General features: G+C 36.0%; 1 protein-coding gene across 1 annotated transcript in view; it reads left to right on the top strand.

The window, feature by feature from the left end:
- The window catches only part of LOC126085124 (GPI ethanolamine phosphate transferase 1-like), a 99,798-nt gene that overhangs the window by 23,984 nt on the left and 48,014 nt on the right, over nucleotides 1-27,800 (top strand). The window contains exons 6-15 of the mRNA XM_049900147.1: nucleotides 2,723-2,847; nucleotides 4,394-4,524; nucleotides 9,577-9,693; nucleotides 13,557-13,597; nucleotides 17,994-18,053; nucleotides 20,024-20,116; nucleotides 20,773-20,828; nucleotides 22,176-22,254; nucleotides 23,876-24,058; nucleotides 25,338-25,477. Coding sequence (XP_049756104.1) covers nucleotides 2,723-2,847; nucleotides 4,394-4,524; nucleotides 9,577-9,693; nucleotides 13,557-13,597; nucleotides 17,994-18,053; nucleotides 20,024-20,116; nucleotides 20,773-20,828; nucleotides 22,176-22,254; nucleotides 23,876-24,058; nucleotides 25,338-25,477 — 1,025 coding nt within the window. The remainder of the gene's footprint in view (nucleotides 1-2,722; nucleotides 2,848-4,393; nucleotides 4,525-9,576; nucleotides 9,694-13,556; nucleotides 13,598-17,993; nucleotides 18,054-20,023; nucleotides 20,117-20,772; nucleotides 20,829-22,175; nucleotides 22,255-23,875; nucleotides 24,059-25,337; nucleotides 25,478-27,800) is intronic.

The raw sequence follows: 27,800 nt of genomic DNA, 5'->3' as shown, positions 1-27,800 counted from the left end.
ACAGGAAAGAAAGAAAAGACCACGATGGGTGTCAGAGGAGACTCTGACACTTGCTCTCAAATGTCGAGCAGCTAAAGCAAGAGGAAGAATTGATGAAGTAAAAGAACTGAACAGAAGATTTCAAAGGGCATCTCGAGAAGACAAAGTAAAGTATTATAATGACATGTGCAAAGGGCTGGAGATGGAAAACCAAAAGGGAAGAACACGCTCGGCTTTTCTCAAGCTGAAAGAACTGAAGAAAAAATTCAAGCCTCGAGTTGCAATACTGAAGGATTCTATGGCGGAAATATTAAATGACGCAGGAAGCATCAAAAGAAGATGGAAGGAATACACAGAGTCATTATACCAAAATGAATTAGTCGATGTTCAACCATTTCAAGAGGTGGCATATGATCAGGAACTGATGGTACTAAAGGAAGAAGTCCAAGCTGCTCTGAAAGCATTAGTGAAAAACAAGGCTCCAGGAATTGATGGAACATCAGTTGAGGTGTTTCAACAAACAGATGCAGCACTGGAGGTACTCACTCGTCTATGCCAAGAAATATGGAAGGCAGCTTCCTGGCCAACTGACTGGAAGAGATCCATGTTTGTGCCTATCCCCAAGAAAGGTGATCCAACCAAATGTGGAAATTATCAAACAATATCACAAACAAGCAAAATTTTGCTGAAGATCATTCAGAAACGGCTGCAGCAGTATATTGACAGGGAACTGCCAGAAATTCAGGCCGGTTTCAGAAGAGGACATGGAACCAGGGATATCATTGCTGATGTCAGATGGATCCTGGCTGAAAGCAGAGAATACCAGAAGGATGTTTACCTGTGTTTTATTGACTATGCAAAGGCATTCGACTGTGTGGATCATAACAAATTATGGATAACATTGTGAAGAATGGGAATTCCAGAACACTTAATTGTGCTCGTGAGGAACCTTTACATAGATCAAGAAGCAGTTGTTTGGACAGAACAAGGGAATGCGGCATGGTTTAAAGTCAGGAAAGGTGTTCATCAGGGTTGTATTCTTTCACCATACCTATTCAATCTGTATACTGAGCAAATAATCTGAGAAGCTGGACTATATGCAGAAAAATGGGGCATCAGGATTGAAGGAAGACTCACTAACAGCCTGCATTATGGAGATGACACAACCTTGCTTGCTGAAAGTGAAGAGGACTTGAAGTACTTACTAATGAAGATCAGAGACCACAGCCTTCAGTATGGATTGCACCTCAACATCAAGAAAACAACAACCCTCACAACTGGACCAATGAGCAACATCATGATAAACAGAGAAAATGTTGAAGTTGTCAAGGATTTCATTTTACTTGGACCCACAATCAACAGCCATGGAAGCAGCAGTCAAGAACTCAAAAGACGCATTGCATTGGGCAAATCTGCTGCAAAGGACCTCTTTAAAGTGTTGAAAAGCAAAGATGTCACCTTGAAGACTAAGGTGCACCTGACCCAAGCCATGGTATTTTCAGTTGCATCATATGCACGTGAAAGTTGGACAATGAATAAGGAAGACCGAAGAAGAATTGACGTCTTTGAATTGTGCTGTTGGCAAAGAATATTGAATATACCATGGACTGCCAAAAGAATGAAGTACAACCAGAATGCTCCTTAGAAGCAAGGATGGTGAGACTGCGTCTTACGTATTTTGGACATGTCGTCAGGAGGGATCAGTCCCTGAAGAAGGACATCGTGCTTGGCAGAGTACAGGGTCAGCAGAAAAGAGGAAGACCCTCAACGAAGTGGATTAACACAGTGGCTGCAGCAACGAGCTCAAGCATAACAACGATTGTAAGGATGGCTCAGGACTGGGCGGTGTTTCATTCTGTTGTGCATAGCGTTGCTATGAGTCGGAACCAACTCGACGGCACCTAAGGACAACAACGTTTGTAGTCTTGAGTAGCATACTTGATGAAAAGATAAACGTGTTTTGTTGTTAAAAGTTAACGTCTTTTACAACTGGAGACGTTTGTGTGAACAATAATTGACTATCTTGACATAGCTTATTGACTTAATTTAAATTAATTTAAAAGTACTCTTCATAGGTACTTGCTATGAAGTACCTATGTATATGAGGGTACTAGGTGAATCATTTGTCTTAGAAGGGCTTTATGATTTCAGTTTATTATGAAATTAATATAATAGTTTTTAAACTGTTTCTTTAAAATGCACATTTTCCTATCATGCAATGGCAAGAACAGATTTTAGCTGAGGCAAGGAAATAAGAGATTATTCATAATATCCCAAGTTAGAAATTATAGTTAGCCTTGGGTAGAAGCAGATGGGCCAATGAGAAGTGGTCCAGCTCTGAATATATTCAAAAAATGATAATGCATCCTTAAAATGTTACTACTATTACTGTTTTATTTTTGGCTCCTGCCAGAATACATCTTTATTCTTCTGTGTTTTATGGACTTAGATACTGAGTGAACAATGTTATAGATCTTCATAAAATCAAGATCCCCTTTCTACAACTCCTGTTTTTTGACCTAGTAGTAACACAAACTTGCTTATTATTTGAGCACAAATGTCAAAATGTAAACAACGTGTTTGTATTCAGTAGTCCCTGAGGACAAATTTAAATAATCTAAGGTAATTCATTTTATAAAAAAAAATTTTTTTTATAGTTATGTATAAATTTAATGTTTGTATCAATATTATTATTTAACAAAATAAATGTACTAAATTTTTAAAACTAATTTTTTACATATAGGACTTCTTTCATGCTGCCAAAGACAACCAGTCTTTGTTTTCTAAACTAAATGAAGAGAAAATAGTTTTTTTCTTGCATTTAGTAGAAATAGACACAATTGGAAATGCGTACCTACCATCATCGAGGTAATTTTAATGCTATATTCAATTTGGTCTCTTGAGGGGAACAGGTGTCTTTGAATTTTTTGAAAACATTAATGATTTTTTTGTAATTATGACAACTGAACTAATATAGCAAATAGCTTTACTGTCATGTATCTAGAATAGGGGTTCAATGATCAATTATATGAGAAGTAATATTACGTGGTAATTAAAATCACATATGCTTAAGCCAGAGTGCATATTATAAGTAAAACTTATCTTGTATATATATTCCAAATCATTTATCAAGACAAAAAAAAAATTATACATTTTAGAGATATTTTCAGCAATCTTTGAAATAAAAAGCATTTTTATGGTGCTAAACTTTATATCACAAAAAGATATAATTACCTGTTCCTTCTGTGTTCCTTTTCATCAATGTTTGTATCTAGCAAGTATTTGCATACAGTTTTAAAATACTATATTTCAGTTGTTGTTGTTGTTGTGTGCCTCCAAGTCAATTTCAACTCATAGCAACCCCGTAGGTCAGAATAGAACTGCCTCTTAGGGTTTCCTAGGCTGTTAATGTTTACAGGAGCAAATCCACAGGTCTTTTCTCCTGTGAAGCAGCTGGGTGAGTTCGAATCACTGACCTTTAGGTTAGCAGTCGACCACTTAACCATTGCACCACCAGGGCTCCTTTTAAAATACCATATATCAGTGCTACTCTATATATAACAAAATACAAAACTCATTGCTGTCGAGTCAATTCCGACTCACAGCAACCGTATAGAAAAGAGTAGAACTGCCCAATTTTTTTTTTTTTTCTGGTGGATTCGAACTGCCTACTTTTTGGTTTGCAGGCGCAGCACTTAACTACTTTGCCACCAGGATTTCCTTATATATAGCAGCATTTTTTTTTTCATTATTCAGACCAAAAGAAAAAAACAAGGAGGAATCTATATGATACATTTTTATTTATTTAGAGTAGTTTAGATCAGCCTGACTATAACAGTAAATCCTATTGGCGCAGCTGCCGGTGTTATTAATGAGTACTTCATGTTCCCCTTCTTTGACATTATGCGCTGTTTCAAGTGATGGAATTCATAGCAAACTGTATGGGCACTGTTGTTCAACTGTACAGAAAGCATAAATATAATTTGCTCAAAACTTGCATTATATTTTATATCACAAACAACTTAAGGGATGAAAATTTTCTACACTAGAAAGGATGATACTAACCTATTAATGTGACAAAAACAATACAATTTGTATTATGAGAAACATGAAACTAAAAATTGTTTTATTATTGCATTTGTGACTAAAAATAGTTCAAAGAAATGTATTTGTTAATTAGTACTTTCCTTATATCCCAACTCTGAAAGCTCTTTTAAGTTCTTTTTCTTCTTTAAATGAAGCAAAAATGTTTTATTTTCAACAATTTAAAGAGCTTTGGTTTTAAAACATCACAGATGTAATCTAAAAGCATTTTAGGAGTTACTGCCTTTGAATGTAATGAGTCCATGTTGAATAAATTTGATTTCTCCAAAGCAGTACAATTTAGTTTGCTTTTCTATTCTTTTTTAAACAGAGAATACAAGGACACGATTAAAAAGGTTGATGATGGAGTGAAAGAAATTGTGTCCATATTTAAACATTTTTATGGAAATGATGGGAAAACCACATTTATCTTTACCTCTGACCATGGAATGACAGACTCAGGTTAGCCTGTCTTTAGGTGTTATGTAGCTTATAGTTAAAGTAGAAGTAAAGACAGCAAGCAAAGTATGTGGCTTGTGAGCACTACGTGTCTTAGTATGTGCAGTGCTTTTTTCTGACATCAAGCACATCATGACTGTAAGATTAAAATGTTAGCTTAAAAAAAGGACTGATATTGCTTTAAGGATCTTTTTTCTAACTATGAAACGAATGTACTCTCATTCAGAAAACAGAAAGTTACAGAGAAGAAAATAAACTTTAGCCGTAATTTAAATACCTGGAGTTGTAAGTTGTGTCAAAAGGAAGTGATATTAAGACGGTATTACTGAGAGGTCCTGTGCTCCCTGTAAGATTTCCAAGGTAAATGCAATGTGTGCAGAGAAAACAAAATGAGGCAAAGGTTAGTTCCGGGTTCCCAAATCACAATATAGAACTCTAGTCACCTAGATTCCGCCTTATAAAAGGCTTCTAAGGTAGGGCAGCCAAAGTGGCCTAGAAGAAATGGAACCAGAGACCCTTCCTTACTTTCTAGAACAGACCTGGCCTAAATTGCTTGCCTCAAGCATGGGTGGTTACGGCCCAAAGGAGCTCTCCCCTCTTCTTTCTGCCTTGGGCACTATTTTTGCTGTGATGACATCTCCTCCATGTTCCCCACTCATGCCAGAGAGGTCACCCTGGTTCTAGCTTCTTCCAGGGCACCCCAGCTTCTAGACTCCTGTAACACCATTTTGCTGAACATATTCTATAGAAGTCAGGTGGCCAGCTTCTTTTTCTCTTTCCTTCCTTTCAGGAAAAGAGAGTATACAGGTATATAGGTATACTTCCTAGATACTCAATGTATCTATCTGCATGTTAGATTAGTTGGTGTTTCAGGTTTTTTTCTATTGTATTTTGATCCTTTAACCATGTTATCAAATAACCATGAAAGCATTATTTTAATATGTGTATTAGAGTATATTTGCCCTCCATACAAGTATTTTTAAAATTCCTTCCCTATTGTTTGCTATGGTGTGTGTTAGTCAGGATCCAATATTTCATGCCTTAGCGACAGGCAGCTCAAAATATCAGTGGCTTAACACAACGAACATTTATTTCTCGCTCACCCGACTTTATTCAGAATGCGCAGGCACGGGGCTGGCTTTTTGGAGTCACCCAGGCATCAAGGCTGACAGAAGTTCCATTTCAGCACATGCTCTTATGGTGACTACAGCAGTGGAGGGCATGTGGCCCAGAGTGCATGGGCTCTGACAAACATCGCTTCAGCTCTCACTCCACTGGCCAAAGCAAGTCACAAGATCACCTTCAAATCGGTGGGGTGCATGCAGTCCTCCCCTGTGCCTGAAAGGCAGGGAATAGAAATAGTTGGTGAATATCACCAATGACTTCCATATTTAGGTTGTTTGCTGTTTTTCACTATTATAAATGATATTATAATAAATACCTTTGCACATACATCTGGAATCATATGCATTGTTATTTTTAGGATACAGTCCTAGAATTAGAATTACCTACTTTGTCAATGGCGAAAAACAAGGCTCCAGGAATTGATGGAATATCAAGTGAGATGTTTCAACAAACGGATGCAGTGCTGGAAGTACTCGTCTATGCCAAGAAATTTGGAAGACAGCTACCTGGCCAACCAACTGGAAGAGACCCATATTTATGCCTATTCCCAAGAAAGGTGATCCAACCCAATTCCGAAATTATCGAACAATATAAGTAATTTCACACGCAAGCAAAATTTTGCTGAAGATCATTCAAAAGCAGCTACAGCAATATATTGACAGGGAACTGCCAGAAATTCAGGCTGGTTTCAGAAGAGGGCATGGAACCAGGGATATCATTGCTGATGTCAGATGGATCCTGGCTGAAAGCAGAGAATACCAGAAGGATGTTTACCTGTGTTTTATTGACTATGTAAAGGCATTCGACTGTGTGGATGATAACAAATTATGGATAACATTGCGAAGAATGGGAATGCCAGAACACTTAATTGTGCTCATGAGGAACCTGTACATAGATCAACCTTTCACTGTTTTAGAAATTTACTTTGACATTTAGTCTACATAAATGTGAATTGGATGTAATTATTTTCCAAATATTGTTCAGACAGAATGAAGGGATACTGCATGGTTTAAAGTCAGGAAAGGTGTGCATCAGCATCGTATCCTTTCACCATACCTATTCAATCTGTATGCTGAGCAAGTAATCCGAGAAACTGGACTATATGAAGAAGAACCGGGCATCAGGATTGGAGAAAGAGTCATTAACAACCTGCATTATGCAGTTGACACAACCTTGCTTGCTAAAAGTGAAGAAGACTTGAAGCACTTACTAATGAAGATCAAAGACAACAACCTTCACTATGGGTTACACCGCAACATTAAGAAAACAAAAATCCTTACCACTGGACCTGTAAGTAACATCATGATAAACAGAGAAAATGTTGAAGTTGTCAAGGATTTCATTTTACTTGGATCCACAATCAACAGCCATGGAAGCAGCAGTCAAGAACTCAAAAGACGCATTGCATTGGGCAAATCTGCTGCAAAGGACCTCTTTAAAGTGTTGAAAAGCAAAGATGTCACCTTGAAGACTAAGGTGCGCCTGACCCAAGCCATGGTATTTTCAATCATGTCATATGCATGTGAAAGCTGGACGATAAATAAGGAAGACCGAAGAAGAATTGACACCTTTGAATTGTGTTTGCAAACAATATTGAATATACCGTGGGCTTCCAAAAGAGTGAACAAATCTGTCTTGGAAGAAGTACAACCAGAATGGTTCTTAAAAGCAGGGGTGACAAGACTGTGTCTTACCTACTTTGGACATGTTGTCAGGAGGGATCAGTCCCTGGAAAAGGATGTCAAGCTTGGTAAAGTACAGGGTCAGCGCAAAAGAGGAAGACCCTCAACGAGATGGATTGACACAATGGCTGCGACAGTGAGCTCAAGCATAACAAGGATTGTAAGGATGACGCAGGACCGGGCAGTGTTTTGTTCTGTGGTACATAGGGTCACTATGAGTTGGAACCGACTGGACACACATAACAACAGCAACAACTTAAAGTATACGAAAATTCTGAATTATTTTTCACACTTCAAAGGAGCCCTAGTGGCACAGTGGTTAAGCACTAGGCTGTTAATTGAAAGGTTGGTGCATCCAACCAGGGCTTGGAACCAGTTCCTTTCAGTTCTAACTCCTGCTGATAATATGCATTTCTGCCCCAGATACACTGAATTAGAATCTACATTTTAACAAGACCGCCATATGATTCTTATGTATAATAAATTTTGAGAACTGCTGCTCTACTAGTAGTTCTCAGAATTGGTCCCTAACCAGCAGTATTAGCATTGCCTGAGAACTTGTTAGAAATGCAAATTCTCAGCAGGGGTTCAAACCAGAACAAACCGGTTTGAAGCTCTGGAAACCCACCAGCTCCTGGGGGTGGGGTGGGGAAGATGGTGCAGCCTCATTGTGTAAAGATGACATCTTGGAAACCCTACAGGGCAGTTCTACTCTGCCCTATAGGGTCCCCATGAAACGGATTTGGTTAGGGTTTTTTTCACATCTCACGGCTTAACTGAAAGACTGAAGCAGTTTATATTCCATGTTTAGTGACCATTTTACTGTACTCTTTCTAGCAATGTATATAATCTTGTTTAATCTTTATCATTTTGATACGGGAGAATGTGTCCTCCTATTTCAATTTGCATTTTAGTTAACAGAGAAGTTGAATTTGTAATCTAAATTTTTATTTTTTGTCTATATTGCCTATTTGTGCTATCTGCCCTTTTTTTTTTTTTTCGGTTAAGGGATTAGCATTTTTCTTACTGATATTTAAATATGTATTAAGGCTGTTAACTCTTTGTCATAGCATTTTGGCTTTATCTTTTAGTTTTGTTAATGATTTTTTCATGTGCTAAAGTATTTATTTAGTGTAGCAACTTACTGAGCTCTTTTGTTGTAACTTGTTCTTTGTTTTAAAGATTCTTAAAATTTTGAGATTCTTTAAATATTCTTGTCTATTCTCATAATTTTTATTTTTCGTAATTTAACCTTTCAATGTTTTAGAAATTTACTGTGATATTTAGTCTACATAAATGTGAATTGGATGTAATTATTTTCCAAATATTTAACCACTTGTATGTAGTTGTAATTATTTGTTACTAATTTAAGTACTATATGCTCATTTTTTGCTTACTAGGTGAACTGTCTTGTTCCCTCATATCTGAGGCATTTCTAACACTAATAGGACCCTTTTAAAAATTACTATAGCTTTAAAGTACATATTCACAGCTAAAAAAAGTAGGACAAAATCTCCCCTTATTATTTAGCTTTAAAAGCTAAAAACTTCTTGAATATTCTTTGCTATTTTCTTGTCCGCATTAAAATTAAAGTCACTTTATCAACCCTCACCAACTTCTTCAACATTTTCCAACGGGCAATTTTATTGTACGTTAAAAATAATTAATTAATTTGATAGAAAGTGACATCTTTACATTTTAGAGTCTTTCAGCTTATAAGTATGCCATGACCTTCTTTTACATCCTTCTATAATATCTTATGGTGTTCTCTATATTCCAAAAACATTTTAAAGGTCTCTTTGCCTTATAAGAATATAAATGACTTTTCCTACGTGTGAGCAGAGAAAAGACCTTTAAAGTGGTGCTTATATCCATGTAATGTTACTGCTTTTTAATTTTTTTTTAGTATGTTGTTCATAAAGTGGATTTAGTAGTTTATATTAATCACAGTAACAAATCAAGAGAAATACATGTAAAGCTACTTATTTTTCTTTTGTCAGCCAGAGGAACTCAGCAGACATTCTGCTTTTTTATTTTTGTTATTGCTTGTTTGATGCTCTGACTTGCTTTCTGGGAATATTTTCAAACTAATTGTATCACAAAGTTGTAAGCATTTGGAAGCATGGTGGCTAGGGTTGGTTAAATACGGGTTAACTGTTTAAAACATTTTTTAAAATGAGTAAGGAATATTTAGGTGCAAGTTAACTTTTGTATACTTGTCTTATTCCTCTTAGTGTCTTATTTGTAGGTTCCCACGGAGCTGGTCATCCTTCAGAGACTTTAACTCCTTTTGTAATCTGGGGAGCTGGAATCAAGCATCCCCAAAGAGTGTCAGCTCAGCAATTTGATGATGCATTTTTGAAAGGTATGTCTTTATCATTTTTGTAAAGTGTAACTTTTTAAATAAAGACCAAGTATTTTTAATTTAAAAAGTCAAATTTTTACTCAAATTATACTCATAAGTCCTTCACTTGTGTATTTGTGTCATTATTATTTCTATGCAATACTTTTGTGTAGTTCATACGATTTTGTTTATACTATAATATCCAGGTCAAAGTATAGTATATAGCTGTCATTATTTTCCTTATGAAAATGCAAGTATAAGTGATACTATTCCTTTTCTTCATAAGCTTTATTATTATTGGGATTTAGAGAAAACCTTTTAGACAGATCTTACCTCCAAAAACTATCAGCTTGAGCCATCATACATAAGTCACAACTGATATTTGCCCTGTCTTTAGTATTTAGTATTTTCAAGGAGCCTTAGTGGGGCAGTGGTTAACAATTTGGCTGCTAACAGGAAGTTGGCGATTCAACCCTACCAGCTGCTCCGCAGGAGAAAGGTATGGCAGCCTGCTTCCGTAAAGATTCACAGTCTTAGGAGCCCTGTGGGGCAGTTCTACTCCATCCTGTAGGGTCACTATTACTCAGAATTGACTCGACAGAATTTTTTTTTTTTTTTTTTTTGGTTTTAGTATTTTCAAATTTTGCTGAGGATATTTAACAACTGCAGCTATACATCGACAGGGAGCTGCCAGAAGTTCAAGCTGGATTCAGAAGAGGATGTGGAATGAGGGATATCTTTGCTGATGTTGGATGGATCTTGGCTGAAAGCAGAGACTACCAGAAAGGCGCTTACCTGTGTTTTATTGACATTCGGATGTGTTGATCATAACAAATTATGGATAACGTTATGAAAAGTGGAAATTCCAGAACACTTAAATATGCTCACGTAGCGCCTGCACGTAAATCAAGAGATGATGTCTGATTAGAATAAGGGGGTACTGCGTAGTTCAAAATTGGAAAAGGTGCATCAGGATTATATCTTTACACTTTACTTATTCAGTCTGCCTGCTGAACAAATAATCTAAGAAGCTGGTCCTTATGAAGACGATTGCAGTATCAGGATTGGAGAAAGACTGATAGTCAGCCTACAGTATACAGATGACACAACTTTGCTTGCCCAAAATAAAAACGACTTGAAGCACTTACTGATGATGGTCAAACACTACAGCCCTCAGTATCGATTACGCCTGAACGTGAAGAAAATGAAAATTCTCACAACTGGACAGATAAATAACATCATGATAAATACAAAAAAATTTAAGTTGTCAAAAACTTCATTCTACTTGGATCAACAGTCAATGTCCATGGAAGCACACTAAAGAAATGGAATGAGGTATTGCATTGGGCAAATCTGCTGCAAAAAAACCTTTTTAAAGCTTCTAAAAGATGTCACTTCGATGACTTAAGGTGTGCCTGACCCAAGCCATTGTCTTTTCATATGTACAGGAAAGCTGGCCAATGAAAAAGGAAGACAGAAGAAAAATGATGCATTCCAAATGTGGTGTTGGTGAAGAATACTGAATATAATGTGGACTGCTAGAATAACAAATGAATCAGTCCTAGAAAAAGTACAATCAGAATGCTGCTTAGAAGGGAGAATGGTGAGACTTTGGCTTGCTTCCTTTGGACACACCATCAGGAAAGACCAGCTGCTAGAAAAGCACATCATGGTTGGTAGAGCCAGTGTGGACAAGGGAAACCTTCAGTGAGATGGATTGACACAATAGCCACAACAGTGGATTCCAACATACCAACAGATCATGAAGATGGTGCCGGGCCAGGCAACGTTTCGTTCCTTTATGGATAAGGTCAGTATGAGTTGGAGCCCACTACACAGCAGCTAACAATAAATAGTATCTCATTGTAGTTTTGATTTGCATTTCCTTAATGATTAATGATATTGAGCATCTTTGATGTACTTATTGGCCATTTGTATGTAAATATATATTTTTTTTTTTGAGAAAAGTCTATTCAAGCTTTATGCCCCCTTTTTAGTTGGGTTGTCTTTTTGTCATTGTTAAATTTATTTTTAAAGGTATTTTTATTAGAATCTACTCTATAATCATGTTTCAGTGGAACCAGGGACATATTTTTAAACTTTACTAGCTTATTAAAGGAAAATTTATTGTTAAAATATCTTAGAACTTTTTTGGTAATTGTAATGGGGGTGGATCCCTAAAAGATATGTTCCCATCAAATCTCTGGAAACTGTGAATGTGGCATTATTTAGAAAAAAGGTCTTTGCCATTTTAATTCAGTTAAAGATCTCAAGATGAGCTCAACCTGGATTATCCGGGTTGGCCCTAAATCACAAGACAAGTGTCCTTATAAGAGACGCATACGAGAGATACATAGAGAACGTGGTATGAAGATGAAGGCAGAGATTGGAGTGACGTGGCCACAAGCTAAGGAAGCCAAGGAAGGCAGGGAGCCACTAGAAACTGGAAGAGGTGAGGAAGAATTCTCCTCTAGAGTCTCCTGAGGGAGTGCAGCCCTGCTGACACCTCGATGTGGAATTCTGACCTCAAGAACTATAAGAGAATAAATTTCTGTTGTTTTAAGCCACCAAGTTTGTGGTGATGTGTGATAGGAGTCACAGCAGACTAACACAGTGATATATCCTAAAGCCATTAAATCAAGACCCAAACCAAAACTTGTTACTTTCGAGTCAATTCTCATGGCAACCCTATAAGACAGAATAGAACTGCGGCACAGAGTTTCCAAGGCTGTTATCTTTACGGAAGCAGATCGCCACATCTTTCTTCTGCAGAGCAGCTGGTGGGTTCCACCTGCCGACCTTTCAGTTAGCAACTGAGCCCTTTAACCACTGCGCCACCAGGGCTCCTTTAAATCAAGACATGGTCTCTCATAATCACTTGTTTTGGTGACTGTTTATTAAAATATCTGAATTTATATAGAGAGAAATAAGAAAATGTTATCTTTAAAGCCAGTGTTAATAGTAACTGAATATAGTTTTTTAGCACTCTTGGGTTAATGACTGTTTGGGTTAATGACTGTAGGAACATCACAGCTACAATTTTAAGTATTTTGCAAGCAACTGCCATTACAGAAAAAAGAAAAGCTCTTTGGAGTGACTTAATAACTCTCTGGAACAGATTTGTAATTAGTTACACTCATGCTGACAGTTATTATTGTGCATTTGACTGTATCCTTCCATCTTCCCTTCCTTAACCTTTTGATATTTTGAGATGTTTATCTTCGAATGAGCATTTTAAACATTTAATGAACTACCACAGAAACTACCATATATTTATTTTCAGACTTTTTTTTTTAAATTCTGGTTTAGGTGAGAGTTTGCAGCTCAAGTTAGTCTCTCATACAAAAATTTATACACACATTGTTATGTGACTCTACTTGCTATCCCTATACTGTGACCACACATTCCTCCTTTCTACCTGGATTTCCTGTGTCCATTGTTTGCAGACAATTTTTTAAAATTCCATTTTAAAATTTTACATCTTTGTGTTTTAGAACACCCTTTATATTCAATAATAAAAATAAATAAATTTTATTTATTTTTTTTATATTCAAAGGAGCCCTGGTGGTACAGTGGTTAAGAGCTCAGCTGTTAACCAAAAGATTAGCAGTTTGATCCACCAGCCACTCCTTGGAAACCCTATTGAGCAGTTCTGCTGTGTCCTATAGAGTCACTATGAGTTGGAATTGACTCAACAGCAATGGGTTTAGGTTTCGGGTTATATTCGAAAGACAGAAATGTTTCCAGTAAACATTGGCTTGAAAGACAGAAATGTTTCTAATACTTATGTTTTCCATTAAATGTTGACAACTCCCTAATTATCAAATGACTCATTCTTTTTAAAATCCTTATCATCAGATCTTGTGTCTGATTGTGTCTTTCAGAATGGAAACTGGAGAACTGGAAGAGGCTCGATGTCAATCAGGTATCCATGTCCAATTTAATCTCATTCAAATTTAATTCTGTCTTCCAAAGGGAAGTTAGAAAAGGTGTCTGTGAAAATAGGTGTAAAAATAATAATAGTGAAGAATACAACATTTCAGTTGCTAAGGGGAATACTTTAACACAAAAATTTAGGCCAAGTAATTTTTCTTGTGGCGTAATAAAATAGCCTCAAGTGAAATTAAAAGCAGAAGACTGGCTCCAAGGAATAGAGAATAATTACAGAACTGTTATGTAAATTTAAATTAGCATGACTATTATATTTCTGTGATTTTTTTTGTCTTGGTTGCTTTGTGTGGGTACTTTAAACACAGATCTAATAAAACCCTGTTATGAATTTCTTCCTTGTAGTATGTCAGTTACTTTTGTTCTTTTTATTAATACTTTTTGTACCTTTAATTCCAATCTTGCCTTGTAAGTACAATGGGAAATAAGTGACCAGAGTATAGATTGCTCAGGTAGAAACCTTCTAATACAGAAAAATGCGTTGTCAGCCTAATGAAGTTAGACTGGTAGTATTATCTTAAAATGAAGCACAAAATTGTCATTGTTGAAGATATACTACTTAACCAAAAATAATCTTCACATTTGTAGAAGGCACGGTATCATTGGGATGTGGCCTCCAAAAGTGGCAGGAATATCCTGCCTTCTTCAGGTCATCTCATCAGCTGACATTCCATACTCTGGTGTTTAAACTAAGGTCTAGGGTCTTACCTTCAGGCCTGCAGTTGCAGAAAGCTGATTTTTCTCAGAACAACAAGAACAAATTCTTCTCCCAGGATAGAAGCATATTGGCCAAGAGAAAGAAAATATATAAAAATCAGAATACCAATTCAATTTGTTAATTTAAAATAAATCATTATCAATTTGTTAATTTAAAACAAATCATTATCAAAGGATAGGAATAAATGAAGTCTACATCACAAGAACATCTCTTACTCATCGACAGACTGGATCATAATCAGATAGTTGTTTGTTGTTAGGTACCCGTGAGTTGGTTACCACTCATAGCGACGCAATGTACCACAGAACAAAAGACTGCCTGGTCCTGCGCCATCCTTACAATCATTGTTATACTTGAGCCCATTGTTACAGCCACTGTGTCAATCTATCTCATTGAGGGCCTTCCTCTTTTTCACTGACCCTCTGCTTTACCAATCACGATGCCCTTCTCCAGACACTGGTCCTTCCTGATAACTTGTCCAAAGTATGTGAGACGAAATCTCTCCATCCTTGCTTCTAATGGGCACCCTGGCTACACTTCCTCCAAGACAAGTTTGTTCATTCCTCTGGCAGTCCATGGTATATTCAGTATTCTTCGCCAACACCATAATTCAAAGGCATCAATTATTCTTTGGTCTTCCTTATTCATTGTCCAGCTTTCACATTCTTATGAGGTGATTGAAAGCACCATGGGTCAGGTGCACGTTAGTCCTTGAAGTGACATCTTTGCTTTTTAACACTTTAAAGAGGTCTTTTGCTGCAGATTTGCCCGGTGCAATACGTCGCTTGATTTCTTGACTGCTCCTTCCGTGGAAGTTGATTGTGGATCCAGGTAAAATGAAATTCTTGACAACTTCAATCTTTTCTCCAGTTATCATAATGTTGTTTATTGGTCCAGTTGTGAAGATTTTTGTTTTCTTTATGTTGAGGTGTAATCCATACTGAAGGCTGTAGTCTTTGATCTTCATCAGTTAAGTGCTTTAAGTCCTTTTCACTTTCAGCAAGAAAGATTGTGTCATATGCATACTGCAGGTTGTTAATGAGTCTTCTTCCGGTCCTCCAATCCAGCTTCTCAGATTAATATGCTCAGCCTATGGACTGAATAAGTGTGGTGAAAGTATACAACCCTGATGCGTACCTTTCTTGACTTCAAATCATGCAATATCACCTTGTTCTGTTCAAACGACTGCCTCTTGGTCTATGTGCAGGTTCCTCATAAGCACAATTAACTGTTCTGGAATTCACATTCTTCACAATGTTAACCATAATTTGTCATGATCCACACAGTTGCATGCCTTTGCATAGTCAGTAAAACATAGGTAAACATCTTTCTGGTGCTCTCTGCTTCCAGCCATGATCCATCTGACATCAGCAATGATATTCCTGGGTCCACATCATTTTCTGAATCTGGCTTGAATTTCTGGCAGTTCCCTGTCGATGTACTGCTGTAACTGCTTTTGAATTATCTTTCAAAATTTTACTTGCCTGTGATATTAATGATATTGCTCAATAATTTTCACATTCTGTTGGATCACCTTTCTTTATAATTGGCACAAATATGGATCTCTTCCAGTTGGTTGGCCAGGCAGCTATACCCCAAATTTCTTGGGATAGATGAGTGAGCACCTCCAGTGATGCATCCGTTTGTTGAAACATCTCAATTGGTATTCCATCAATTCCTGGAGCCTTGTTTTTCACCAATGCCTTCAATGAAGCTTGGACCTCTTCCTTCAGTACCATTGGTTCTTGATCATATGGTACCTCCTAAAATGGTTGACCATTGACCAATTCTTTTTGGTACAGTGACTGTATATTACTTCCATCTTCTTTTGGTACTTCCTATGTCATTCAATATTTTGCCCATAGAATCATTCAGAATTGCAACTAGATGCTTGAATTTTTTATTCAGTTCTTTCAGCTTAAGAAATGCCAAGTGTGGTCTTCTGTTTTGGTTTTCTAACTCCAGGTCTTTGAACATTTCATTAAAATACTTTACTTCTCAAGCCGCCCTTTGAGATCTTCTCTTCAGCTCTTTTAAGTCATCATTTTTACCCTTCGCTTTAGATACCCTGTGTTCAAGAGCAAGTTTCAGAGACTCTTACATCCTTTTTGGGCTTTTCTTTTGTTCCTGTCTTTTTAATGACCTCTTACTGTCTTCATGTATGATGTCCTTCCACAATTTGTCTGGTCTTTGGTCATTAGTATTCAGTGCTTCAAATCTATTCTTGAAATGGTCTCTAAATTCAGGAGGGATATACTCAAGGTCATACTTTGACTCTTGTGGACTTATTCTAATTTTCTTCAACTTGAACTTGAACTTGCATATGAGCAGGCCCCAGGCCTTGTTCTGACTGATGATATTGACCTTTTCCATCAACTCTTTCTGCAGATGTAGTCCATTTGATTCCTGTGTATTCTATCCAGTGAGGTCCACATGTATAGTCGCTGTTCATGCTACTGAAAAAAGGTATTTGCAATGAAGAAGTCGTTGGTCTTATGAAAAATCTATCATGTGATCTGTGGTATTGCTTCTATCACCAAGGCAATATTTTCCAACTATCAGTTCTTCTTTTTTGTTTCCAGCTTTCACATTCCAATCACCAGTAATTATCAATGCATCCTGATTGAATGTTCAGTTAATTTCAGGCTGCAGAAATTGGTAACAATCTTCAGTTTGTTCATCTTTGGCCTTAGCGATTGGTGTGTAAATTTGAATAGTAGTTGTATTAACTGGTCTTTCTCGTGGGCATATGGATGTTATCTGATCACTGACCGTGTTATACTTCAGGATAGATCTCAAAATGTTCTTTTTGATGATGACTGTGATGCCATTCCTCTTCAAGTTGTCATTCCCGGCATAGTAGACCATATGATTGTCTGATTCAGAATGACCAATAGCGGTTCATTTCAGCTCAGTAATGCCTAGGCTATCGATGTTTATGCGTTCCATTCTATTTCAGATGATTTCCAATTTTCCTAGATTCATACGTCATACATTCCATGTTTCTGTTATTAATGGATATTTGCAGCTGTTTTTTCTCATTTTGAGTTGTGCCACATCAACAAATGAAGGTCCTGAAACTATTACTACATCCACTCCTTTCAGGAGGCAGCTCTTCCCCAGTTATCTTTTGAGTGTCTTCCAACCAGAGGGGCTCATCTTACAGCACTATATCAGACGATGTTCCCCTGTTGTTCATAAGGTTTTCATTGGCTAATTCTTTTCAGAAGTAGACTGCTGCATCCTCCTTCCTAGCCTGTCTTAGTCTGGAAGCTCCTCTGAAATCTGTCTGCCTTTGGTGACCCTGCTGGTATTTAAATACCAGTGACATAGCTTCCAGCATCACAGCAACACACAAGCCCCCATAGGAAGACAAACTGACAGATGTGTGGGTTTTTTTTTTTTGTTGTTGTTGTTATAGCATCTTTTACATTTAGGACTCTTAATTCTTTCAAAATTATTTTTTTTAAGTTTATATACCTCTAGCATGACACATTTTTAGAGTTCAGTATCTACTGTGTGTTAAATAAATGTTTTGAAGGTAATGGATTATAAGAAATATCATGGTTATGTTCCAAAATACAGTTAGATTAATTATTCAATTTCCTTATTCAAGTTGGTAGACTTCTTAGAATTGAACTTTTTCTGTTTGTAGGTTGACATTGCACCACTGATGACTTCCCTTATTGGAGTTCCCTTTCCCCTTAATTCAGTGGTAAGGATTAAAATTTTATTATCACAAACAGTATTACACAGTAAAAGTTACACTTTAATATGTATTTATTTCTGTGTAATCTTTTTTACATATAGAACTATATTTTCCCATATATTCGTTTCAATGTGTAAACTTCGTAATTGTAAATGTATCATAATCTAAGACATGGAATGCAAGCCTAATAATATTTCTTGGCAATGTTTTATTTTCTAAAATAGGATATAGATTTATATCTTTGTATTCTAATTTATAAAAAACCATTTTATTCTAATTATAGGTGATAAAAATGTATAATAATTTTTTGACTGCAAGCAGCAGAAACTGAGACCATTTAAGGGGAATTTATTGAAAAGATATTGGTAATTTGCTAAATCAAAGAGGCACTCGAAAAATAGGCTTGGAAATAGGCAGGAACCAAGAGAACCCTGGAGGCTCTGAACCAAAAACCAAACCCACTGCGGTCAAGTCGATTCCAACTTATAGAGACCGTATAGGACCACCTGGTTCAGTTTCTATTTCTTGATTTGCAGGAGTCAAATGCTGGGCTGTGGCCATTTGAGAGGCCTCATCTGGCTCATTTATCTGCTCTTCAATAAGGGAAGGTAGAGTTCCTCATTACAGACCCACCATGCTATATCCAGCGGGGAAGATTTCTCAGCAGGAAATGTTAAGAATGGGAACTGTATGCTGAAAAGCCAGAAAAGAAACAAACAAAAAATATCCATCCCAATCAGCCTCTTTTATTAGCTCAATCCAATTTACTAACTCTAATCATCTAATTCAGAAACTCCAAGTAAACATGAGCTGTTATAGTCATGTGCGTGTGTAAAACTGAAGCAAACGTTTCTTAGAACAGTCCTTACTCTTACTATGTGTAGTACACTTTTTCATATTTCGCCTTTTTTTTTTTAAGTACACTGGTTGTAATCCACCTCAGTGATTTCTCCACCCACTGATACGCTGCCTTGTTCTGGTTTAGTGATTCCATGATGACCTCCTGGCTTTGACCATCACTTTGGCTTTTGACTTTTTGAATATTATTTGTTATCTCCATTTCTTGACTATGATTATCCATTTTTTTTTCCTGGACTAATTACTAATTACACTTTAGATTTCTACTTTCTCTTTCTTATCTCATTACTTGCCAGTGTGTTAGCTTCTTTCCTTCATTCTATTAACGTGTTGTATTACATTGACTTTCTTATAGTTGAATTTTTGGGATTAAATCCCTCTTGGTTGTGGCATATAATCCTTTTAATTTGCTAATGGATTTGGTTTGCTACTATTTTTTTGAGGATTTTTGCATCTGTATCTGCAGCAGCAACGTTCATAAGGGATATTGGTCTGTAGTTTTCTTGTGGTATCTTTACCAGGTTTTGGTATTAGGGTAATGCTGGCCTTATAGAATGAGTTAGGAAGTCTTCCTTCCTCTTTTGTTTTTTCAAAGAGTTTGAGAAGGATTGATGTTAATTTTTCTTTAGATGTCACTAAAAGAATTGGACAATAAAGACACTAAAAAAATACAGAGTAGAAAGAATGTCTGTTCATATCCCAGCTCCACTATTTACTACAATGTGGCCTCTGGTAAATTAATGTTTCATGTTTGAGTTCTGTCATCTTAAATGAGAATATAATCGTCTTATTTCATGTGGTTGTGAGAATTAAATGAGGTAACGTGTAAGACACTTAGTTCAGTGCCTACCACATAGTAGTCTTTCAATAATGTTAGTTTTTATTGAACTAAGTTCATCTTTTTTGCTTTATTTACTGTACTACATCTAGTTTGTGAGAAAAATAATAGAACATTTAAAAAGGCTTATGGCTTTAAAGAGGATTTTTCCTTAAATATTCTAGTAATTTATTTTTCTATATTTCTCATCTTTATTGCTTCCTTATGAGTCTATGTTGTTTTCTATGACTAGCCTGAGCTTTTTTAACGGTAAGATTAAGCCAATGTTTATTATTTGCAGGGGACCCTTCCTGTGGATTATCTTAACAACACTGATCTTTTCAAAGCAGAGAGCATGTTTACAAATACAGTCCAGATTCTTGAACAGTTCAAGGTATAAGAAAGTCTCTCACAAATGGAAAACTACTGCAATTTAAAAAAAATCAACTATGTTAAGTGGAAATAATTTATGTTTTAATAAATTATTATTTTTAATGATTTACCTCTCAGTTTTGTCTATAAAGTTTCACATTTCTGAGGTGCAGATTCTATGAGTCAGTTTCTGGGTATAGAATTACCTTTGAGGAGTGTCCCTGATTGTAAGATTACCACATATGTTTATGAAAATTAGCAGCCATATCAGTGTGAAATATGCCCTATAGAAGTAGAATTGGAGATTGCAACATTTCTTGTCATTCCATGTACAGTAGTATATGCATTGAGAATTTAAAGAGGTGGACCTTTAACTGAAAACTCTTGTTATTCTTGAAACTGCTGTTTGGCTTATTTCATTTTTCAAGAGTTATAAGAAGTACAATTTAATCACATTACAGTGTGTTATTTTGCAAGCTTGACATGCTTAATTCTCAGCTTATTGTGATAATAAGATAATGTTAAATTTGTTCTTTAAATATTTATGAAATAATATAGTAACCCAAAATTCAATTTATTTTCAAAGTGCTTAACCAAGAGCCATTTTAACAGATGTTTATATTTTAAAAATAATTTTTTTCTGACTTATAATAAGATATTTTCATACTTGGTTCCCAGGTGAAAATGACTCAGAAAAAAGAAGTTACTTTGCCATTTTTGTTTATACCATTTAAGTAAGTCTCTTATATTTTTAAGAATTTAGCTTTTAAAAAGAATTTCTCACCGAGTTCTATGCTGATAGGTTTGTTTACTTAGAAACTTTGTCTCTCTGTGTACACATTAGTGGCAGCTCCAAACTATTGTTTTTGTTAAATAATGAGCCAGATGCTAGCTAGATACCTTTGAATAGCTGGTTGAGGGGATGGAGAGATTGAGAGGGGTATGAGAGACCTTAAGGAAATGGATTCAACAGGGCTTGATGGCTTGGCTCCGAAGATGTGGGGCAGTATTTTATTTACTTACTGGGTCATCTGTCCCTGTCACAAACTGTAAATTTAAAAAGAGGCTTTAATTCTGTAGGAAGGTGCTGTGGGATTGGGAAGAGAGATAGATGGCCAGCCATACCTAGAAGCAGAATCTTTGATGTGGTGAAAAAAGGTAAAATTGTTTATTACAAATGATCTGGTAAGCAAGGTAAGTACGTGCTTACCTTGCCTGTTCAAGAATCCGCCCCTAGATGCAGTACTCTGGGAAACACAATAAAAGGACTAAAGGATCACACAGTAATAATGATGATTATTATTTTAGTCTTTTCTAAAAAGATTGGAAATAATTGGTGAATGATGAAATAATTTTAAGGATGATGAAATAGTAAATTATTTTAACCTGTAGAAAAAAATACGATCGGTAAATTTCCTCTTTGATATTTTGAAGACCTCTCAAGAAAATAATGATTATCCATTTTGACAAATACTTAAAACTTGTTGCTGCTGAGTCAATAACTACTCATAGTGACCCTATAGGACCGAGTAGAACTGCCTCAGAATTTCCAAGGCTGTAAATCTTCACAGAAGCAGGCTGTGACAAATACTTACACAAAACTAAAATTGGGTCCAACCTAATGGTGTTCCATGAGAAGACCAGCAGGAGGTGCTGCATGACTAGGCCAAACAAAATATTTGCCTACAAGTAAATAACCTTTAAAAGGAGGAAAACCACTTCATATTGGAAAAAACCTGTACTATAGAGGTCAAAGTGGGGTGATAGAACATTTTTAAGAAAAAAAAAAAAGCCATGTAATGGGAGAAAATAAAGTAGAGTTCTTAGGAAGAGGCATATTTTAGGAAAAAAAGAAATGGGACGGAGATTGCCATTAGAAGCAAAAACATGTATTCAAACTTTGGGTTGCTAAAGCCAAATTAAACTACAAGTTGTTCCTTGGAAGTGTTAAGATAACCAACAACAGTACAATTGAGCTCAAGGTTTGCTTGTTTATTTTAATTTTTAATTATCTTTTCAATTAAAAAAAATGTATAATTGGAATGAAGAAACGTTTTAAGCATGTCTTTTTTCTGTTATAGGTTACTTTCTACTTCTGAACAGCTCAACAATTTAAGGAAAGCAAGATCTTATATAAAGCAAGGAAAGCATGCAGAAGTAGTAAGTACAAAATCATTGTGCATGTAAATTACTGATCATTTCCATAATGGAGAGAGGTGAGGTATGTAGATGAAAAGAAAAGTGGGCAGCCAGGGAGCTTTCCTTAGCTCCCAAGAAAGGGTTGAATTTCTTGACTACAAGTAGCTATGTACCACATACAATAATACAATATGTAAATTTTTGTAGGTTAGCATTGGAATTTAAGTCCATTATGCCATTTTTTGTGATGACAAAATACATTCTATATTAAAGTCACCCTACTTACATATATTCGTTTAGAATAAGATATATTTGTACATTTGGAGTTACTATCAGAAGTTTGGAAACCCTGGAGCCGTAGTGGTAAAGTGCTACAGCTGCGAACCAAGGGGACGGCAGTTCGAATCCACCAGGCGCTCCTTGGAAACTCTATGGGGCAGTTCTACTCTGTCCTATAGGGTCACTATGAGTCGGAATTGACTTGATAGCAGTGGGATTGGTTTTTGGTTTTATCAGAAGTTTAACAATTCATATTGGAGATTTAAGTGTTCCCACTCCCAACCTCAATATGTTTTCTTTATTTTTACTATTAATTGTTTTCTCTTTGTTAAATAGTCTTATAACTCTGTAGGAAAGAATTCTATTTTTAGCTTCCAAAATTGCCTAAATAATACCATGTGTTTTAATGATAAGTTTTATCATTTATCAACTGGTAAGCCACTTTCTCTTCTAAAACATTAAGATATATGTACATACATACATATACTTATCACTGTTGTTTTTAGGTGCCGTTGAGTCAGTTCCGAATCATAGCAACCCTATGAACAACAGAATGAACTTCCCAGTCCTGTGCCATCCTTACAATTGTTGTCATGCTTGAGCCCATTGTTGCAGCCACTATGTCAATCCATCTCATTGAGGATCTTCCTCTTTTTCACTCACCCTCTACTTTACCACTCATAATGTCCTTCAGAGACTGATCCATCCTGATAACATGTTCAAAGTATGTGAGATGAAGTCTTGCCATCCTTGCTTCTAATGAGCATTCTTGTACATCTTCTAAGACAAATTTGTTCATTCTTCTGAATATATTCAATATTCTTCGCCAGCACCATAATTCAAAGACATCAATTCTTTGGTCTTCCTTATTTATTGTCCAGCTTTTGTGTGCATATGAGGTGACTGAAAACATCATGGCTTGAGTCAGACACATCTTAGTCCTTAAATATGCATATTTAGTGATAGTTTATAATTGATTTGGGTAATCTGATATGAGAAAGTCAAGAATTATAGAAATGTTGGCCTCTCAGTTGAGACTTTCTTTCTTTTATATGTGATATGGAGATCACTTTCACAAGAGTGAGGAATTCTGAAACACTACATATTTTTAAACCTATCATGGATAGTTTACATTTAAAATGCCCTTTCCTACCAATATTGAAAAATAAGTTCACTTTATTCATTACTTTTTAATTGTACTCTTCAAGAAATCTACAAACAAAATCTACGTAGGTGCATCACCTATAATTACTTGCTATAACTTTAATAAAATGGTTTGGTTATTAGGAACTTAAAAATTTTTCTTTTCTTTGAAATTTATTTTTTATTTCCATGTGACAAGTTATATTTTCTTTCTCCATAGGTCTCCCTTTGCAAGGAGCTGATTCATCTTGCATTGAAAGGATTGTCTTATTATCATACTTACGACAGATTCTTTTTGATAATCAATGTTGTTATTGGTTTTGTGGGATGGACATCTTATGTTTCTTTGTTGCTCATCAAATCTCATTCCAACCTTACAAGAGGTGTTAGTAAAGAAGTTAAGGTAGGTCCAGAGAATATAAAAAACATTCAAGTAGTAGTATGAAATACTAGGACTTAGGAAAGAGATTTAATCAAATTAACTGTAATGTTTCTATAATGTGTAAGGCATTGTATCATACTCTTATTTATCCCTCATCTGGTTTTATTGTGGATCGTCATTTTTTTCCTCAGTTACCTTTATTTCTTCAGCTGGAGAAAAAAAAAAGGACATATTAAAAATATTGGTCCTATGACTTCACAAGGCTATAAAGATTGCTTTATAAATAATCTAATTTTTCTGTGGTATCAACTCTGTTGACTCTTGTTTTTTCTTACAACTATTTAACATGCTGTAAGTATTCTGTGTCTTTCTGGGACAAGTGGTTTAGAAAATTAATTTTGAACAATACATTTACTTCAACTGAGTTAAAAATTTAGCAGCTGGAAGGGGCTAAAACTCACTTGCTTCTCCTCCTGTTGTTCCTGCTGTGGTAGCTTGTTTTGTTTTGTTTTTTAACTTCACTATTTTTATTATTCTTACTACATTGTAGGTGAGGGCAGAGGAAAACAGAACCAAACTTAGATTGGTTTAGGAGTTGCTGAGTCATAAGAAACATGTAAGCCCTGGTGACACAGTGGCTGAGAGCTTGGCTGTTACCCAAGAATCCACCAGCTGCTCCTTGGAAACCCTATGGGACAGTTCTACTCTGTCTTACAGGGTCATTATGAATTGGAATCAACTCGATGGCAACGAGTTTGGTTTGACTTTGGAAGAAACTTGTATTCTTAACTTTATCACACATTGCCAAATTACTCTTCAGTGATGTGTATTAGAGTCTAGGCCAGTTTGTCTCGGTCCTCTTCCTGGATTTGTTGATTGTTTTCTCATTATGAGATTCAAGTTAAACATTTTTTATAAGACCACTACATTGGTGATGATGTGTACTTTCTATTGCATTATGTCAGGGTATCAATTCATCCTACTCTTGGCGATGCTAACTTTGATCACCATGGATAATAAAAGCCACAACTCTCCTTTATAATATTAATTTTCCCCTTTGATTAATAAGTAATCCTTTAGATGATACTTCCAGACCATGAAAATATTCTTTTCCCCAACAACCTGTCACTAGTGACTTTAGCATCAATTATTATTGAAAGTAATAGAATCTTTGATTACTCATCTGGTTGTAGTTCTACTGGAAGAAAGTAATATATTTTCCTCACTTTACAAAATCTCTTAAAAAAACTGTCAATTAGCAAGAGTTTGGAATGGTATCAATGTTTTGTTTGATTTTCAGAAACCAAGCTGTCTTCTGCAATGTAGTTTTGTAGCTGTTGGCATTTTAGTAGCATTTTTCCTGCTGATTCAAGCCTGTCCCTGGACTTACTACATATATTGTTTGTTGCCGGTGCCCATATGGTATGCAGTTCTAAGAGAGTAAGGAACACATCTTGCTTCCTTTTTTCTTGGCATCGTTTAAAATTAAGTGTGTATTTAAAGTAGATTTGTTTTCTGTAACAGTCATCAAAGACATATTTATAATATTAATTGTGAAGTCCTCTTAATTCATTTATAGATGTGCAAATATGGTACATAAACATCTTTTTTTCTTTATCTTTCCCCTTTTTGAATACAATTAATATATCAGTGTCACCCTGTGTTGCGTTTAGGAAAGGTTGTTTAGATTGTGGAAGAGCTATAACTAAGATTTCCCCTTCCCAAATTAAATAAATTCTGAATAAATAATGGATCAAAGAAAAAAATCATAAATTAGAAAATATTTTAAGATTAATCAAAATGATAAATTGTGGTATATTCACACAATGGAATACTACGCATCCATAAAGAACAGTGATGAATCTGTGAAACATTTCATAACATGGAGGAACCTGGAAGGCATTATGCTGAGCGAAATGAGTCAGAGGCAAAAGGACAAATATTGTATAAGACCACTATTATAAGATCTTGAGAAATAGTATAAACTGAGAAGACCACATACTTTTGTGGTTATGAGGCGGGGAGGGAGGGAGGGAGGGGAGGTTTTTTATTGATTAATTAGTAGATAAGAACTGCTTTAGGTGAAGGGAAGGACAACACTCAATACATGGAAGGTCAGCTCAATTGGACTGGACCAAAAGCAAAGAAGTTTCCAGGATAAAATGAATGCTTCAAAGATCAGCAGAGCAAGGGCGGGGGTCTGGGGACCATGGTTTGAGGGGACTTCTAAGTCAATTGGCAAAATAATTCTATTATGAAAACATTCTGCATCCCACTTTGAAATGTGGCGTCTGGGGTCCTAAATGCTAACAAGCGGCCATCTAAGATGCATCAATTGGTCTCAACCCACCTGGAGCAAAGGAAAATGAAGAACACCAAGGTCACACGACAACTAAGAGCCCAAGAGACAGAAAGGGCCACATGAACGAGAGACCTACATCATCCTGAGACCAGAAGAACTAGCTGGTGCCCGGCCACAATTGATGACTGCCCTGACAGGGAGCACAACAGAGAACTCCTGAGGGAGCAGGAGATCAGTGGGATACAGACCCCAAATTCTCATAAAAAGACCATACTTAATGGTCTGACTGAGACTAGAGGAATCCCGGCGGCCATGGTCCCCAGACCTTCTGTTGGCACAGGACAGGAACCATCCCCGAAGACAACTCATCAGACATGAAAGGGACTGGTCAGTGGGTGGGAGAGAGATGCTGATGAAGAGTGAGCTAATTATATCAGGTGGACACTTGAGACTGTGTTGGCATCTCTTGTCTGGAGGGGGGATGGGAGGATAGAGAGAGAGGGAAGCTGGCAAAATTGTCATGAAAGGAGAGACTGAAAGGGCTGACTCATTAGGGGGAGAGCAAGTGGGAGTACGGAGTAAGATGTATGTAAACTTATATGTGACAGACTGATTGGATTTGTAAACGTTCACTTGAAGCTCAATAAAAGTTAATAAAAAAAAAAAAGATTAATCAAAATGAAAACACAGCATACCAAAACTTTTAATACATAGCTGAAGCAGTGCTTAGAGGGAATTTTATAGCTATATATCCTGATTTAGAAAAAAAAGAAAGATCTCACATCAATAACCTTACCTCTTATCTTAGAAAGCTAGAGTAAGAGAGGCAAACTAAACCCAAAACATGAAGCAGAAAGAAGGATATTTTAGAGATTAGAGTGGAAGTAAACAGATAAAAGAGAAAAATCAATTAAACCAACAGTTTGTTGTTTGAAAAGTTCAACAATACTGGCAAACCTTTAGCTAGACTGACGAAAAAAGAAAAGAGAGTTGAATTACTAAAATTAGGAGTGAAAGTGGGACCATTATACAGCATTACAGAAATAAAAAAGGATTACAAAGGAATCCTGTATGCCAACAAATGAGAAAACTTAGATGAAGTGGATGAATTCCTAAAAAGACATAAATTATCAAAACTGATTCAAGAAGAAATAGAAGAACTGAATATACCTAAAGCAGTAAACAGAATAAATTAATAATTTAAAAATAATTTTAAAACATCCCACAAATAAATAAAATTTTGTTTATTATGTTTTATTTCTAGTACTGTCTGTGTACTAATTCCATATAACTGTTTTTAAACTAAGTCCAAGCAAGACTCATTTGTTGTCATTGGTATTTATATTCCCAAAGCCAACCTTCTCTTCCGTTACCAAATTTATTTGTAATTACATTCTTTCTAAACACATCCAAATTTACAAAAAGAGTTGGATGGGACCATTGGAACAACTCTGTTAGATT

This window comes from Elephas maximus, chromosome 11, assembly GCF_024166365.1.
Source record: "Elephas maximus indicus isolate mEleMax1 chromosome 11, mEleMax1 primary haplotype, whole genome shotgun sequence".
In the NCBI taxonomy this organism is placed as follows: Eukaryota; Metazoa; Chordata; class Mammalia; order Proboscidea; family Elephantidae; genus Elephas; species Elephas maximus.
This window is presented reverse-complemented; position numbering and strand designations above follow the sequence as displayed.